Here is an 18671-nt window from a genome sequence, read left to right on the forward strand (position 1 = left end):
CAGCTTGGAAACAAAACTGATCTATTGCGCTCTATCCAGTTTGGATTCAAGGCTAGTGGTAAGTTCTATTTCAATAGGAAGGAAGAAGCCATTTTGTTTTTGCATAATTAGACCTGAAATAAATCAGCCTCTCTGCATGGGTGACACAGCAGCAGGACTTCTGTTATTAAACCAGGGGGCAAAGCTCTGTCAGAACCCACACACAAACACAAAAGCATCACTAAATCACACCTCTATATTGATGGTGTGTTGCATTTATAATCAGGCATGTGGAAAAAAACAGAGCTCTGCCCATGACTCTGGTTGCTTCACAAATGGCACCCTATTCCCTATATAGTGCATTACTTTTGACCAGGGCCCATAATGACACAATCTAATACAATAAATACAGTTGAAATCGGAAGTTTACATAAACTTATGTTGGAATCATTAAAACTCGTTTTTCAACCACTCCACACATTTCTTGTTAACAGACTATAGTTTTGGCAGGTAAGTTAGGACATCTACTTTGTGCATGAGGCAAGTAATTTTTCCAACAATTGTTAACAGACAGATTATTTCACTTATAATTCACTCTATGACAATTCCAGTGGGTCAGACGTCTACATACACTAAGTTGACTGTGCCTTCAAACAGCTTGGAAAATTACAGAAAATTATGTCATGGCTTTAGAAGCTTCTGATAATAATTGACATCATTTGAGTCAATTGGAGGTTTACCTGTGGATGTATTTCAAGGCCTACCTTCAAACTCTTTGCTTGACATCCTGGGAAATCAAAAGAAATCAGCCAAGACCTCAGAAAAAATGGTAGACCTCCACAAGTCTGGTTCACCCTTGGGAGCAATTTCCAAATGCCTGAAGGTAGCACGTTCATCTGTACAAACAATAGTACGCAAGTATCAACACCATGGGACCACGCAGCCGTCATACCACTCAGGAAGGAGACACATTCTGTTTCCTAGAGATGAACGTACTTTGGTGCGAAAAGTACAAATCAATCCCAGAACAACAGCAAAGGACCTTGTGAAGATGCTGGAGGAAACAGGTACAAAATGATCTATATCCACAGTAAAACGAGTCCTATATCGACATAACCAGCAAGGAAGAAGCCACTGCTCCAAAAAAAGCTAGACTGCGGTTTGCAACTGCACATGGGGACAAAGATCAAACTTTTTGGAGAAATGTCCTCTGATCTGATGAAACAAAAATCAAACTGTTTGGCCATAATGACCATCGTTACGTTTGGAGGAAAAAGGGGGTAGGCTTGCAAGCCGCAGAACACCATCCCAAACGTGAAGCACGGGGGTGGCAGCATCATGTTGTGGGGGTGCTTTGCACCAGGAGTGACTGGTGCACTTCACAAAATAGATGGCATCATGATGAAAGAAAATTATGTGGATATATTGAAGCAACATCTCAAGACATCAGTCAGGAAGTTAAAGCTTGCTCGCAAATGGGTCTTCCAAATGGACAATGACCCCAAGCATACTAGTTGTAGCAAAACAGCTTAAGGACAACAAAGTAAAGGTATTGGAGTGGCCATCACAAAGCCCTGACCTAAATCCCATAGAAAATTTGTGCGCAGAACTGAAAAAGTGTGTGCGAGCAAGGAGGCCTTACAAGCCTGACTCAGTTACACCAGCTCTCTCAGGAGGAATGGGCCACAATTCACCCAACTTATTGTGGGACGCTTGTGGAAGGAAACCCAAAACATTTGACCCAAGTTAAACAATGTAAAGGCAATGCTACCCAATACTAATTGAGTGCATGCAAACTTCTGACCCACTGGGAATGTGATGAAAGAAATTAAAGCTGAAAGAAATCCTTACCTCTACTATTATTCTGACATTTCACATTCTTAAAACAAAGTGGTGATCCTAACTGACCTAAAACAGGGCAGTTTTACTAGGATTAAATGTCAGGAATTGTGAAAAACTGAGTTTAAATGTATTTGGCTGAGGTGTATGTAAACTTCCGACTTCAACTGTACATGGATAGAGCGGCAACACAAATATGAATAATGACGTTTTACATACATATTATAATCAATGTCAGTATGCTCCTAATCTGCACCCCCTAATGCTTCCCTATTCCTATGCATAGTACACTCTCTCTGTGATTCCTTGGTCTCCTGACAATGGCCATTTATGGCGTCTGGCAGGGGGTCCTAGTAAATGACCATGCCTTGTGTTCTCTTCAACCCCACCTGACCAAGTCTGCATCCTCCTAAATGGCACCCTATTCGCTGTATAGTTCACTGCTTTTGACCCATAACCCTATGGGCCCTAGTCGAAAGAAATGCACTAAACAGGGATTAGGGTTCAATTTTGGATACACTTTGAGAATGACAAACATATTAATTTTCACAAAGTTTGCTGCCTCAGTATCTTTAGATATTTTTGTCAGATGTTACTATGAAATACTGAAGTATAATGATAAGCATTTCATAAGTGTCAAAGGCTTTTATTGACAATTACATGAAGTTGATGCAAAGAGTCAATATTTGCAGTGTTGACCCTTCTTTTTCAAGACCTCTGCAATCCACCCCGGCATACTGTCAATTAACTTCTGGACCACATCCTGACTGATGGCAGCCCACTCTTGCATAATCAATACTTGGAGTTTGTCAGAATTAGAGGGTTTTTGTTTGTCCACCCGCCTCTTTAGGATTGACCACAAGTTCTCAATGGGTTTAAGGTCTGGGAAGTTTCCTGGCCATGGACCCAAAATATCGATGTTTTGTTCCTAGTTATCACTTTTGCCTTATGGCAAGGTGCTCCATCATGCTGGAAAAGGCATTGTTCGTTACCAAACTGTTCCTGGATGGTTGGGAGAAGTTGCTCTCGGAGGATGTGTTCTTTATTCTTTATTCATGGCTGTGTTCTTAGGTAAAATTGTGAGTGAGTCCACTCCCTTGGCTGAGAAGCAACCTCACACATAAATGGTCTCAGGATGCTTTACTGTTGGCATGACACAGGACTGATGGTAGTGCTCACCTTGTCTTCTCCGGACAAGCTTTTTTACGGATGCCCCAAACAATCGGAAAGGGGATTCATCAGAGAAAATGACTTTACCCCAGTCCTCAGCAGTCCAATCCCTGTACCTTTTGCAGAATATCAGTCTGTCCCTGATGTTTTTCCTGGAGAGAAGTGGCTTCTTTGCTGCCCTTCTTGACACCAGACCATCCTCCAAAAGTCTTTGCCTCACTGTGCAGATGCACTCACACCTGCCTGCTGCCATTCCTGAGCAAGCTCTGTACTGGTGGTGCCCTGATCCCACAGCTGAATCAACTTTAGGAGACGTTCCTGGCACTTGCTGGACTTTCTTGGGCTCTCTGAAGCATTCTTAACAACAATTGAACCGCTCTCCTTGAAGTTCTTGATGATCCGATAAATGGTTAATTTAGGTGCAATCTTACTGGCAGCAATATTGTTGCCTGTGAAGCCCTTTTTGTGCAAAGCAATGAGGACGGCACATGTTTCCGTGCAGGAAACCATGGCTGACAGAGGAAGAACAATGATTCTAAGCACCACCCTCCTTTTGAAGCTTCCAGTCTGTTATTCGAACTCAATCAGCATGACAGAGTGATCTCCAGCCTTGTCCTCGTCAACACTCACACCTGTGTTAGCGAGAGGATCACTGACATGATGTCAGCAGGTCCTTTTGTGGCAGGGCTGAAATGCAGTGGAAATGTTTTGGGGGGGATTCAGTTCATTTGCATGGCAAAGAGGGAGTTTGCAATTAATTGCAATTCATCTGATCACTCTTCATAACATTCTGGAGTATATGCAAATTGCCATCATATAAACTGAGGCAGCAGACTTTGTGAGAATTAATATTTGTGTCATTCTCAAAACTTTTGGCCACGACTGTACATTGTCCTCCCATCTCTATGTTAGGCAGTAGCACAGCAGGTTCCCAGCAGGTAGAACATTTGGCAAGTTTCCCTGGACTACGCATAGGCCTGAGCTGCTGGTACGCCGTGGGCTTCATGTTTTAAGAAAAACCCCAGTGGAGGAAGAAAGAGAGAGAACAAGAGGAGAGGGGGTGGAAGAAAGACACAGAAGAGTAAAGAGAGAGAGAGAAATAAGCAGATGAAGATTAGAGGGAAAGAGATGACAGCAAAAGGAGAATAGTGAGAGACGAGGAGAAAGAGGCACCCCTCCATCCTCCTATTCTTTACTCTGTGGTGAAATGGTGCGAGCTGCCTTGAGGTAATGCCATGTCACGTGCTTCTCTTAGCAGAATATGTCAAGGGAAATTTCAGCACTAGACACTACTGTAATTCCAGTCTACTTACAGAATCGTGAGTGATGACAGGTGTTTCAGACATATTATACAGTAACCAATGGTGTCATTGGTTGATTGAGCCTGCTGTATGATCAAAAAAGGAATGAGTCATGTTTTGTAGCAATTATTCTGGCCTTTGTGTTTCACCGATCACGCCTGGCAGCGAGTAGATATAGTTGTCCTTGTTCAATAGAGCCATTGGACTAGTCTCAACGGTGTTCCTATCTGGGGGGGCCATACTTCCTTGTACCCACCCTCGAAGGCAGGCTTTCTAAAAATGGGTGAGGTACTGTACTAGTTTACAGGTTCACCGGAGTTATGTTACCATGCACGGTCTATTAGCCACCAGGGCTGCTTTCTGATTCCCCTTTCCAAGAAGAGCTGGATTACGAAACATTGATGTTCTTTTACATAGGACCATACAGTCCTATTTATTGGCGCCGGAATACGCATTGAGACAGTGAGAAAAATAAGTGCGAGACCAGCAAGCAGGACTCAGGATGGTAGATGACAAACGAGTAGGTTGTTTTGCTGTCGGTGGCTAGCTAGCAACGTCAGGTCACGTTTTACACCTGTTGTCCAGTACAGTACAATCCGGTGATAGATTCGGACAATACCAGAGCATTGTCGATACCACCACAAGTCAAACTAGTCACGTTTGTGACACATATGAGATATGAGATGTTAAAAACATATTAATGGACATACACGGTGCAATAGAACCGCAATGAAATTCCCCTTTAATTCCCCTTTTCCCCTTTATTCCCCCCCCGACTATCTCTCTCTCTCTCTCACACACACACACACTCCCCCTCAATCTCCCATCCATCTCGCAGAACAGTCAGACTGACAGACTGCTCTTCAATAGGGTTTGACGTGGAGCGTGTCAATAAGGGTTGCTACTTGAGAGACCTGTCCTACTGTGGCACCGCAAAGCTTCAATCTCACACACAACACACACACACACACACACAGGCGCGCGCTTCAATCACCCTGTCACGCCTGACTGCGTCCGTCAGCCACAGGTTAATGGTACAGCAATGTGTGAATGCAAAATACTTGTCCTCTTGAAAAACAAGGCATAAAAAGTATGACAGTTATTTGTCGTAGGTTATATTATGAAAGGCAGTGTGGAATTAGACTAGATCTGGCTTGCCAGAGAAACTCAAGATCAAATAATCCTTCTATTTGACGATAAAAGCAAACTCTTAAATGTTTGAATATGTTGACACACATTTACGGTATGTTGTACCTGGATGATGTGTGTTTCACATTGCTCCACACAGAAATACTCTTAAAACAAATCCATGTTTAAATTGGGAGAAAATCAGGCCCCTCTTGCTGAGCAGCATAACATTGCAGAATGAGGGTTCATCCAAAATGGCACCCTATTCCTTATATAGTGCACTACTTTTGACCAGAGCCTAATGGGTTCCCATAAAGCTCTGGTCAAAGTAGTGCACTACTGCATATAAGGAATAGGGTGCCATTTCACACGCACACTCATCATCTAGCATGAGAGGAGGGCAACAGAAGGCTGTGAATATTCAGCAAACACCAGTCAAAGAATCGTTTAAAGGCGAAATTAAAAATGGCAAGCCACCTGCTCAGTTTCAGCGTTTGTTGATTCAGTCCGAGGGTAGGCTGTCAGTGATTTGCTATATGACAGATATTCACCGCCTGACTCCAACCCAGCCCTGCTTGCAGAGTGAACGGTCGGGGGCCACGGTTCAACAACACACTAGCCAGCAGCTCTGTGTGTTTCTTCAAATATGGCACGCGCACACGCACACGCACACACACACACACCCCACACTGCTCTGCCGTGAATGCTACGGTGTCAAACACAAGGAAACCATATGTTTAATACTATTCCATGTATTCTATCGCAGCCATTACTATGAGTCTTCCTCTGATATAAAGTGCCACCAGCCACCACTGCTGCACTAACGTCCTCTTCATTTGAATGTCATCAGACTGATTGTAATAGCGCAGCTCTCTCTGAGTATTACACACAGTAGTTCTGACAACACCAGGAAGAAAACCACGGAGTCCTAATGAATCAACAAGTCTTTGTGCATGAGGCTACATGAGGCTAATTCTCACAGCTTATTCAGGACGGATGAAAACGAAGAGGCAGATCATGTATTACCTGAAGTGCTACTATTAAGTACTAACAAACCCAGATAGACAGACACACACACACACACACACACCTCTCTACCCCGTTCTCCCTTTATCTTCCCCAGCCAGGAGGAGCAGCCGCTTTGATTGATTCGATATTGAAAATAGCCTGTCAGCGCGTTTTGGAGAGGGTACTCATCTGATAATGAATGGATGCAACACCTCAGCACCGCTAATTAGATTAAAGACACAGACAAAGCCCCTAGCTCCCTGCTCCTCTCACAGTACAAGGAAGTCCCATTGGGACAGACAGCACCGCGCCAAGACAGCCCACTGTGCCCAGATCCATTGCTGCCCACAAACAAACCCACTAAGGTTGCGTCCCAAATGGCACCGTATTCCCTACGTAGCGCACTACTTTTGACCCGGAAGCCAGCCACACCAATGTGTCGGAGGAAACACTGTACATCTGCATGCATGCGCCCCGGCCCTCCACAAGAGTTGCTAGAGCACGATGGGACAAGGAAATCTCGTCTCATGGGTCTCCAAGTCACGGCCAGCTGTGACACAGCCTGGGATTGAACCCGGGTCTGTAGTGACACCTTAAGCACTGCGATGCAGATGGCCGCTGCGCCAATCGGGATTTTAACAAACAATTGGCCCCCCCAAAAATGCTGTCCTCTGTTGAATTTCAAAATCCTGAAAGGGGATCTATCCTGAACACAGATACACATACACAACTGGGGTAAGTGTTACCTGGTCGGCGACAGCGCGGGCCAGTTTGTCCATCCTGGAGCCTGCCTCTGCAATCTTCTTGGCGGCGTTGATGACATCAGAGGAGTTCTTCAGGGGCCCTTTGCCTCTGTTGTGGAACACAGGGAAACAGGACTTATTATGTTTAAAGTTCAACGTAAAAAAAAAATCTAACTGCAGACAGCAAACACTATCTGAAATACTTGATATTAACATATTAAAAGCTCCATTTTATATTCACTAGACACTTTGCCACTAATGAATAATGCATAAGATACGAACTCCAGTAGTAATCTTCCTAAAACTGAAAAAAAGATCACAATGCCCCACAAAAAAACAAAACGTGGGCTGCAACTAGAAATGTATTCTCAAATCATGGTGCTCTGTCATTAGTAGCTGAAAGCTGTCAACATAGGTCTTTCTCAAAGCTCATCAGCATTGGTGCCAGTCTGTTTCTGCTCTCTTGCCAACTCCTTATGGAATTGTCTTGACAATAACAGCAATGGAGTTGGCAAGGCCACAATAGATCTGGTAACAGGTTAGACAATAATGGCAATGGAGTTGGCAGGGCTATAACAGATCTGGTAACAGGTTAGATTGGATCTAGGCCTAAATTCTATCAGATCGGGCGTTAACCGGTGATAGCAGACACCCACACAGCTGATGTTTTGGCGGTGTCTGAGGTGGAACTGCGTTGGAGCCGTCAAATTGGTGAGCAGCTGCTCTTGCGATCATTGTCAAGAAGCCACAACCGCCCCACTCGCGTTAGAAGTTCAGAACCAGAAAGTGCAGGCTAATCTATATCGAAATAATTACGCTCAAATTGAAAAAATCATTCAAGGAAAAGAATGACTTCTATCATCCTAATGGAGGTGTAGATTACATCTCACATTCCAGCGTTCAAACTTACACAAGACTGGACAGGATTTCTGTTGTGGCGACTTTGTGCAGCCACTGGCAATGTCAGCTTTGTCATAATGCCGGGAGCCACGTCAACACAACCGCTATTCGGATGTCGGCTAAAGCCGATCAGACTGAATAGAGCCCTTAGCTTACGGTTTAACTAAAGTATGGCATCACTTCTCTACTGGTGTAGCCTGGCTCATGTAGTTTCCTAGTTGTAGGATGTCAGGCACCCCCACTGACTGAAAAAAACTAACTGATTTTACAGCAGTAGTCACTTATATTGGCTGACATCACGGTAATTGGGCATTTGTGAATCCATGCATGGATGTGTCATTGGCTGAGTCTCAAACGGCACCCAATTCCTTACATAGTGCACTACGTTGGAGAAGGACCCATGGAGATCTGGTCAAAAGTAGTCCACTACATAGGGCATAGGTTGCCATTTGGTTATCAGATTTGCATGGCGACATTATATTTGCCAATTCCACAAATGTCACCACAAGGGTCACTTGACTAAAGCAGTGTAATCATCGCCAACACACCACATCCATGATCGTTCGTCATTATCAAACTGCATGGATGCATCCCAAATGGCACCCTATTCCCCACGGCGGTTTGGTCAAACGTAGTGCACTATATGGGGAATAGAGTGGCATTTGGGAAGAACACATAACATCTTCCCCTTGTTGAGCTCTGTACAGCTAGCATATTCTGTCCACTGAATCATAGTGCCATGCCTTGGAATAGGAACATTGGGTTCAGCACAGGGCTAGCTATGACATGATATACAGATGGTGGGGGCTCGGAGAAAAGCTGTTGCCTCCCAGAGAACATCAACATCCTCACTGTAAACACCACTCATCCTGGTTTGGCTACATGATATTCAATCTGACTCAATGGGAATACAAGACTGTTGGACCTTTGTTAGTCTACTAAATAACCATGTGTAAAGGTAGATAGCTGCTGCTGGTCTACACAGCCTAATCCCAGCTCACACCCGTTATCGTGACCAATAGCAGGACCTGGATTTCGATGTATTCCAGCCTAGCCACGAAAGCACCTGATTCATCCAATCAAAGGCTTCTTTATTTGCTGATTTGTTGAATCAGGTGGGTTTGATTTGATTTGCGTTAGTGTTGGGCTGTGACGAAAAGCCCGGACAGCCTAGTGTAGCGAAGTGAGTTGCCTGTGTGTGGTTGCTGATCCTACCCATACCGATACTAGTCACACCCATAACTAGTCATGCTTCAATTCAAATGGATGCACAAAGGAAGCAATAGCATGGCTAGGAACTGGGAACAACAGAACATGGCAAGCCATTAGCACAACAAAGGGGATTGTTCCATTCAAAAGGGGGAAATTGAACAAGCCTTTTGATGTATCCAGGGATAGGGATAAACAACAGCTTTTCCAAGGTAAGGAGCATATAAAATACTACTCTGATCAAACATAAATAATGCAACATGAAAAGTGCTGGTCCCGTGTTCCTTGAGCTGAAATAAAACGTTCTGTACGCACAAATAGCTTATTTCTCTCAAATGTTGTGCACACATTTGTTTACATCCCTGTTAGTGAGCATTTATCATTTGCCAAGATAATCCATCCACCTGACAGGTGTGGCATACCAAGAAGCTGATTAAACAGCATGATCATTACACAGGTGCACCTTGTGCTGGGGGACACTAAAAGGCCACATTAAATGTTCAGTTTTGACACACAACACAATGCCACAGATGTCTCAAGTTTTGAGAGAGCATGCAATTGGCATGCTGAATGCAAGAATGTCCACCAGAGCCGTTGCCAGAGAATTGAATGTTAATTTCTCTACCATAAGCTGACTCCAATGTCGTTTTAGAGAAATGTTGTTTTAGAGAATTTGGCAGTACATTCAACTGCCCTCCCAATTGCAGACCACATGTATGGCGTCATGTGGGTGTCAACGTTGTGAACAGAGTGCCCCATGGTGGCGGAGGTTTATGGTATGGGCACGTATAAGCTACGGACAACAAACAACATTGCATTTTATCAATGACAATTTCATGGCACAGAGATACCATGAAGAGATCCTGAGGCCCATTGTCGTGCCATTCATCCGCCACCATCACCTCATGTTTCAGCATGATCGTGTATGGCCCCATTTCGCAGGGATTTGTACACAATTCCTGAAAGCTGAAAATGTCCCAGTTCTTCCATGGCATGCATACTTACCAGACATTTCACCAAATGAACATGTTTGGGATGCTCTGGATCGACAGCGTATTCCAGTTCCCGCTAAACTTCAGTTGTTTGTTACATGTTTCTTTCACTACATTTCGAATGTCTAAATATTCCACAAAGATGTGCCCTGTTGAAGTGTGCTATTGGTTTTAGGGAATTGATCTACCATAGAAATATATTTACTAGAATGGGTAACACAGAGCCTCTGTCCACGGCAATTTTACTGGTAAACTAATGGGTAGACTCAAATATAGCTGACATGGTATTGTTATGCATCATTTCCAAATAGCCACCGGTCCACAACATAACAAACCTGTTGACTTGAATGGTGACACCCGTTCTAGTAAATCTATATCATTGTAATTATTACATTGACATTCATAAGTACTACCAGTCACTTCAACTAGGTTCTCTTTAGCCACATTGTAACTGCACCTGGTGAAGTCCGTCATCTCCATCATGATCATGCACATCTGCTTGGCAAGGACGATGATGTCGTTGCCATTGTCGTCCCACTTGGCCACTTCGGCGTCCAGCTTGCACTTCTCCTGCCGGAAGCTCTCCACCTGCTCGGCGATCTTCGCCTTCTCCTCCTGAGGCAGCTGGGCCATGATGGCCTGAGAGGGGCAGGAGGAGGAAGATGTAGGGGGGAAGTAGAGGAAGGTTGAGTAGTGGAGTCAAAAAGAGAGGATGAGTAGTGAAACACAAAGGGAGAAGAGGAAGTGGGGAAGAGTAGATTGAAGAGGAAGAGAAGGAGTGGAGAGAGAGAAGGAATAATCAAACAATTAAACACTGGCAGTGAAAAGGCTTACCATGACACAAGAAATACCAAAGATTAAGCATCAATTGCCCTTCAAATATTTAGCTGGCTGCCACCTTGAGGAGCCTATAATCCTGAGTATACTCAACGAGAATAGATATTGCGTTAAGAGTTTGACTTTGCCCTTCCGAAAGGTTTCCGAATAAAGTTATAAACTTGACGATTAATCAACCAGCGCTCCTAAAACCCCTTGACATCTTATACTTGTGAAGAGAAGAATCCATTCCTCGGCTCGTTTTGCCGTGAGAACACTCTGTGCTTCTCTTGCCATAGCCATTCGAGGCAGGTCTGAGATGGCATAAATCTCTAGGCAAGGTCACCAAGTGCAGTAGAGGCTCCGATATTATTTGGGAGATAAATGTCTAATTACTTTACTTCTCATGCCAGTCAATGAATAATGTATTTGTTCAACGTTCTGAGGTGAGTGCAGGGGAGAAAAGTAAGTCGGGCACTATTCGTTCTGTACTATTGATTTGAGAAGGAAAGATGAAGTATCCATTGCATGGATGATATTGTTTTTAACCTTACCCTCCAAACACTGAAAAAAAGTGAAATCAAAGCAAGCCTAAATACATATTGAGTGATAATTCACTTAAAATGTGTACTTGTTCTTACCAAGCTAAATGATCTAACATCATTGGCAGATTTCTTCTTCTTATTTTAACCTTAAAAAAGGCTTAATACAAGTAATGTATCATATTTCAAGATATTTTGATATTTTAGCTTAATTGTCTTATTAAGGTCAAATGTCTTGAAAAAATCTTGAAATAAGATAAATTACTTGTATTAAGCCTTTTTCAGGTTAAAATAAGCAAAACTACCTGCCACTGACGTTAGAAAATTTAGCTTGGTAAGAAAAAAAGAAAATGTAAGTGAGTTATCACTCATAAGATATTTAGGTTTGCTTAGATTTCACTTTTAACAGTGTAAACTATATGCTTAATGATTTCCTACTCTGTCTTGTTTCCTCGATTCCTCGCCTCCCTCTCCAAGCTCAATGGAGGAGATGTGAGGTAGAAACCTTGAAAGCAAGGTTTTGATGACAGGTTTCCAGGCACAGCCTTCAAACTCTTCCTTAGACCACGTAGAATGTCTTTATAAGCATGACTGGTCTCATTAAGAAATAACTTCCCCACTCTGCTTCATTTTCTCTCCTCTCCTCTCTCTCCTCCGTCCGTCTGTCTGTCTACGTCCCTCCCACATTCCTTTCACAGCAAAGCTGGTGTGTGGGGGTGACCGGCAGGATGAGCTCAGTGTGAGCGGGTATCACCTTTCACCCCTCCCTCCATGGAGGTGTGAGGAAGAGAATAACAACCACAAATGACTCGTCTTCCTCTCATAAAGTAGCTCAGGACGGAAGGAGAGAAAGCGTGAGAGAGATGCAGAGAGGGGCACAAAGCTGTTTTAGGTGTCATCAGACACTGCTATCTCATCACACAGCACCAGAGGTCACCCTACTGATCACTCCCTCTCTACAGTCTCAGAGCCAGATATTATATGTTTGGTATTGCTGCCCAAGTGGAACTATTTCACCAGCGGAGCCTTGCTTGGTTTCTGTTTCGGAGCAAGCTGGACCAGGGCTCTTTCTCAGTTAGTATTTTCTAGATTCCTTGCGTCCTCTCTCTCCTCACAAGGTTCTTGAAAACGCATTGGCGGTGAAGATCCAAGGACCTTCCCCTCGCACCCTCTCTCTCTCCTCCAATGGGATTTGAGAAGGAGGCGAGGAGAGAGGACGCGAGGCAAGGAGTCAAGGAGAAAGGAATTGGGCAAGTGCCCACGTTTACATGCCTCAGGCTGGCGTTTGAGTAGTAGTTTAAAGCAGTGGTTCTCAAACCTCTCCTCAGGGACCCCCAGCCGTTCCATGTATTTGATCTATTCCAGAGCTAGCACACCTGATTCAACTTGTCAACTAATTCGATTAATTAGATGAGCATGTTCAGGGTCTAAAACAAAATTGTGAAACGGCTGGGGTCCCCAAGGAGCGGTTGGAGAATCACTGGTGTAAAGCACAGATGTTCCATTATATTGACCAGATACTCCATTGGTCGCTCTTAACAATTACAATAAATATCTTTAAAAATCGAAGGCAGTCGGGAGGGTGCAAGATCAGGTGGGACCATTCTAGCCAATGAGAGAGCAGATACCCGTGTGAACAACCACAACAGTTCTTGCTAACCAGGATCCTTGGGTCGTCCCTACCCGATCGAAGTTGATATTTCAAATGGTTAAAGTAACCGGTTATGGTTAAGGTAAGGGTTAGGGTATGAACATCCCACGGATCCCAGATAGCACTAAAAGCACAACTCCGATATAAAGTGTTTTTTTCTCAAAGTTGCCGTGATATCACATGTCCTACTTATATCAGTACACTCGTATAACAACCTAAGTATTACAAAACGTATAACCGATCAAATAAACTCATGTAGCAAATAAGCCATTACATTTTTGTTGACCACATTCTACACTCATTTACCTCCATGCAAACGCCACCTGCTGGACTAGACATATTTTGGCCCGGGTGATCCCTCTCACTTTGCCTCTTCCTCTCTGTTTAAAGCAATGCAAACACATAAACAAACCTAACCCCAACAGTGTTGAGTGTAGCTAGATTTCGTTCAGCTGCTCTGAGCCAAAACACACACGATACAGCGTGCCGCCTATCCTATTCATAAAAAACAACATGGGTGGGTGAGAACAGCGGTAGGTTCAACGTAAACACACGGCACAGTGTTAGTCTGTAATTAAACCCAACAGGAACCAAAATTACAAGTGAAGAGGGAAAATCCTCAGGGGAAGCTTTATCCTGTAGCACTCTTCATAGACACTGAATACAGACACGCTCTGTTAAATATCGCATTTAACGTGAGACTGAGCAGCCAAACAGAGGGCAGGTGGGAGGAAGTCCTGTATGAAACTCCGAGTGGAATCAATCGCGACAGGTTAGTGCATACACCGAGAGAGAGACGACCCCATCCCGACCGTGAGCGACACCACCCACCCTCCCCCAGACAGACCACGGACCCCCACGGTCAGGGGTCAGACATTAGAATTCCCTTCCCGCCACATCTTTTATTCACGGATCACTAATTATATGGGGTGCCAGCAGAGCGGAGGCAGGTGGATTGTGAGCATGGGGTCTATTCATTAATGCACGCCGTAGCAAAATGTTTTTTAACAGAAAACAAAAACAAACGTTTCTTAACTATACACCAGGCTCAACGTCAACAGGGAAGAGGCGACTCCGGGATGCTGGCCTTCTAGGCAGAGTTGCAAAGAAAAAGCCATATCTCAGAATGGCCAATAAGAAGAACATTTTAAGACGGGCAAAAGAACATAGAGACTGGACAGAGGAAGTCTGCCTAGAAGGCCAGCAACCCGGATTCACCTCTTCACTGTTGACGTTGAGACTGGACAGAGGAAGTCTGCCTAGAAGGCCAGCAACCCGGAGTCACCTCTTCACTGTTGACGTTGAGACTGGACAGAGGAAGTCTGCCTAGAAGGCCAGCAACCCGGAGTCACCTCTTCACTGTTGACGTTGAGACTGGACAGAGGAAGTCTGCCTAGAAGGCCAGCAACCCGGAGTCACCTCTTCACTGTTGACGTTGAGACTGGACAGAGGAAGTCTGCCTAGAAGGCCAGCAACCCGGAGTCACCTCTTCACTGTTGACGTTGAGACTGTTGTTTTGCGGGTACTATTTAATGAAGCTGCCAGTTGAGGACTTGTGAGGCATCTTTTTCTCAAACTAGACACTAATGTACTTGTCCTCTTGCTCAGTTGTACACCGGGGCCTCCCACTCCTCTTTCTATTCTGGTTTGACCAGTTTGTGCTGTTCTGTGAAGGGAGTAGTACACAGAGATCTCCAGTTCTTGGCAATTTCTCGCATGGAATAGCCTTCATTTCTCAGAACAAGAATAGATTGATGAGTTTCAGAAGAAAGGTCTTTGTTTCTAGCCATTTGGAGCCTGTAATCAAACCCACAAGTGCTGATGCTCCAGATACTCGACTAGTCTAAAGAAGGCCAGTTTTATTCCTTCTTTTATCAGGACAACAGTTTTCAGCTGTGCTTTCATAATTGCAAAGAGGTTTTCTAATGATCAATTTGCCTTTTAAAATTAGACACTTGGATTAGCTAACACAACGTGCCATTGGAACACAGGAGTGATGATTGCTGATAATGGGCCTCTGTACGCCTTTGTAGATATTCCACGCCTATGTAGACGTTTCCAGCTACAAAAGTCATTTACAACATTAACAATGTCTACACTCTATTTCTGATCAATGTTATGTTATTTTAATTGACCAAAAATGTGCTTTTCTTTCAAAAACAAGAACATTCTTGAGTGACCCCAAACTTTTGAACGGTAGTGTATTTATCCAGTATATTTGATATATTACATTATATGCATGCACTGTGTGAATCAACAGAATGTATGTACTGTGTTGAAATCCTCACTCCTGTTCAGAAATCAGAAACCACACTGAAAAAGGCCGTGGACAAGCTGACAGAGAAATCCCTCTCTGCTGCTAATTCCCCACCAGTGAAGTCGCTGACCAAGACATTCTGAAACCTGAGTTGTTGACCAGATCGAACCACGTATTTTAAGATATTAGGGGTTAAACATCAGTAGTTTTCAACCGTGAGCTCTACAATTATTGGTTGTGGTGACGAGCGAGAAACCTTCCCATGTCAACCAATCTAATGTATTGTAATGTACATGTATTGTCAAGGTGTTTGTTGAAGCACAAACCCTTAACACCGAGGTGTATTACAAAGGTATTGGATCTGGATAAACTGTTAAAGACTCATTGAGTTTTCTCATACATCTGAATGCAATACTTAATCTTCATTTTGGAGCTAGGAATACATTGACATACAAGGTAGAGTTCAACACTACCATACTCCCACTTTCACTACCACATAACCGTACCTTTCAATGTATCTTCTTATAGCGCTAAAATATCGCCCCTCGTTAAACTATCAAATCTCCCATCCCGCTCAAAGATCTTAGAAAAAGCTGTTGCGCAGCGAACTCACTGCGCAAACAATGTATACGAAACACTTCCGTCTGGTTTTTAGACCCCATCATAGCACTGAGACTGCATTCATGAAGGTGGTAAATTACCTGTTAATGGCGTCAGACCGAGGCTCTGCGTCTGTCCTCGCGCTGCTAGACCTCAGTGCTGCTATTGATACCATCGATCACCACATTCTTTTGGAGAGATTGGAAACCCAAATTGGTCTACAAGGACAAGTTCTGGCCTGGTTTAGATCTTATTTGTCGGGAAAGATATCAGCTTGCCTCTGTGGATGGTTTTTCCTCTGACAAATCAACTGTACATTTCAGTGTTCCTCAAGGTTCCGTTTTAGGACCAGTATTTTATAATTTTTTTCCTTTTTTTTCTCTCCCCAATTTCGTGGTATCCAATTGTTAGTAGTTACTATCTTGTCTCATCGCCACAACTCCCGTACTGGCTCAGGAGAGACAAAGGTCGAAAGCCATGCGTCCTCCGAAACACAACCCAACCAAGCCGCCAAACTGCTTCTTAACACAACGCGCATCCAACCCGGAAGCCAGCCGCACCAATGTGTTGGAGGAAACACCGTGCACCTGGCGACCTGGTTAGCGTGCACTGCGCCCGGCCCGCCACAGGAGTCGCTAGTGCGCGATGAGACAAGTATATCCCTACCGGCCAAACCCTCCCTAGCCCGGACAACGCCACAGCCAATTGTGCGTCACCCAACGGACCTCCCAGTCGCGGCCGGCTGCCAGAGTCCCTGGTGGCACAGCTAGCACTGCGATGCTAGCGATTTTACCTCTTGGTTATGTAATTCGGAAACATAATGTTAACTTTCACCGCTATGCGTATGCTACACAGCTGTACATTCCGATGAAACATGGCGAAGCCCCAAAATTTCCCTCCTTGGAAGCCTGTGTTTCAGACATAAGGAAGTGGATGGCGGAACATGTTTTACTTTTAAACTTGGACAAAACAGAGATGTTAGTCCTAGGTCCCAAGAAACAAAGAGATCTTCTGTTGGATCTGACAATTAACTTTAATGGTTGTACAGTCGTCTCTAGTTTCCTGCTGGCTGTTTAGCTCCACACCTTAACTTAGTATGTTCAAATGGAGAGCTACACTGCTAATAAATCAATCAGCAACATCACTTGCAACTTGGTCACAGCAGCAAAGCCTTTTGGGGTGTGGAGTCTTTTTTTGGAGGCAGACATTTTGAGCTACCCCCTTTAGAGGGAAGCAGGCAGTTGAAAGAAGTTCTCCCCAACCAAGTTCACCTTTCTCCGGGGGCACTATGACCAGATATGGTCTAGCTTGAAACTGGAAGGCCATTTACTCATACTGATACAGGAAGTGTCAGTCAATGACAGTGAACCACAGTGAAAAGAACAACTAAAATGAAATAAAAAGGATCTTGGTCAGCTAGCAACTGCAAACACAACAAAGACAAAAAGCAGAGGTAGAAAAAAAGGTTGGCAACATGGCCAGCTCTGGCTGTACGGCTGTCACACACCTGTATCGAGTCTAATTGGAGAGTCACAACCCCAAACAGCGAAGCCTTATGGGAATTTGCGTTTTGGTATCGTATTTAGGAGTTCCCACAATACACATGACAAGCCAACTTTAATATGTGGTTTGTGACGAAGTCTACTTAAATAGGTAAACTATTGCTTAACTGTGTCACCTCTTACCTCGATCAATTAAGTGTTTACCATTACTGTACAAAGTGTACAGACAACTTCACAGGTCTGGTTCCAATCCCTCCGCTGAATTAAAGGGAATCTACCCCAACTGTCAATGACATGAAGATGGCGGCTTAAAAGGTTCGCTTAGTCCTCAAACTTTCTCAATGGTGATTTACAAAGAAACACAGGGGCCAATTGGGATGTCATAATAGGAGGGGGGTACTAGGCGAGAATATTTTCTTCTTCTCCCACTCTCCAGAATTCACTTATCCCAAAATCCCTTCCTCTGCTTACTGATAACAACAAGAGCGGGCCTTGGGAGCTTAGCGCAGTGGCAAATCCCATCCTATAGAGCACGTGCCAATACACTCGACGGCTCGGCAGGGATTAGACACGGCGCTTTCTGGGTTTCTTCACAGGCAGGGGCATCGCGAAATGACTTTAATTTGTTTCATTTGAAATAAAATGCCCAGACACTAGCGAGATCAATTTTATGGCTGACCTATCAGGGGCTTTGTGTGTGTGTGTGCTTGTCTCTCTGTGTGTGTTTGCGTGTAAACTCAGCAAAATAAGAACGTGCGTCTCTCTCACTGTCAACTGCGTTTATTTTCAGCAAACTTAACATATGTCAATATTTGAATGAACATAAAAAGATTCAACAGCTGAGACATAAACTGAACAAGTTCCACAGACATGTGACTAACAGGAATGGAATAATGTGTCCCTGAACAAAGGGGGGGGGGGGGGTTAAAAAAGTAACAGTCAGTATCTGGTGTGGCCACCAGCTGTATTAAGTACTGCAGTGCATCTCCTCCTCATGGGCTGCACCAGATTTGCCGGTTCTTGCTGTGAGATGT

The 18671-nt window shown here is 44.1% G+C and overlaps 1 protein-coding gene across 1 annotated transcript in view; it reads right to left on the reverse strand.

Annotated features, from left to right (window-relative positions):
* Nucleotides 1–18671, reverse strand: part of LOC115137525 (catenin alpha-2-like) — a 698212-nt gene that overhangs the window by 12652 nt on the left and 666889 nt on the right. The window contains exons 15-16 of the mRNA XM_065024699.1: nucleotides 10727–10908; nucleotides 7172–7277 (exon numbers count right to left, since the gene is read on the reverse strand). Coding sequence (XP_064880771.1) covers nucleotides 7172–7277; nucleotides 10727–10908 — 288 coding nt within the window. The remainder of the gene's footprint in view (nucleotides 1–7171; nucleotides 7278–10726; nucleotides 10909–18671) is intronic.

The sequence above is a fragment of the Oncorhynchus nerka genome, linkage group LG11, assembly GCF_034236695.1.
Source record: "Oncorhynchus nerka isolate Pitt River linkage group LG11, Oner_Uvic_2.0, whole genome shotgun sequence".
Taxonomy (NCBI): Eukaryota; Metazoa; Chordata; class Actinopteri; order Salmoniformes; family Salmonidae; genus Oncorhynchus; species Oncorhynchus nerka.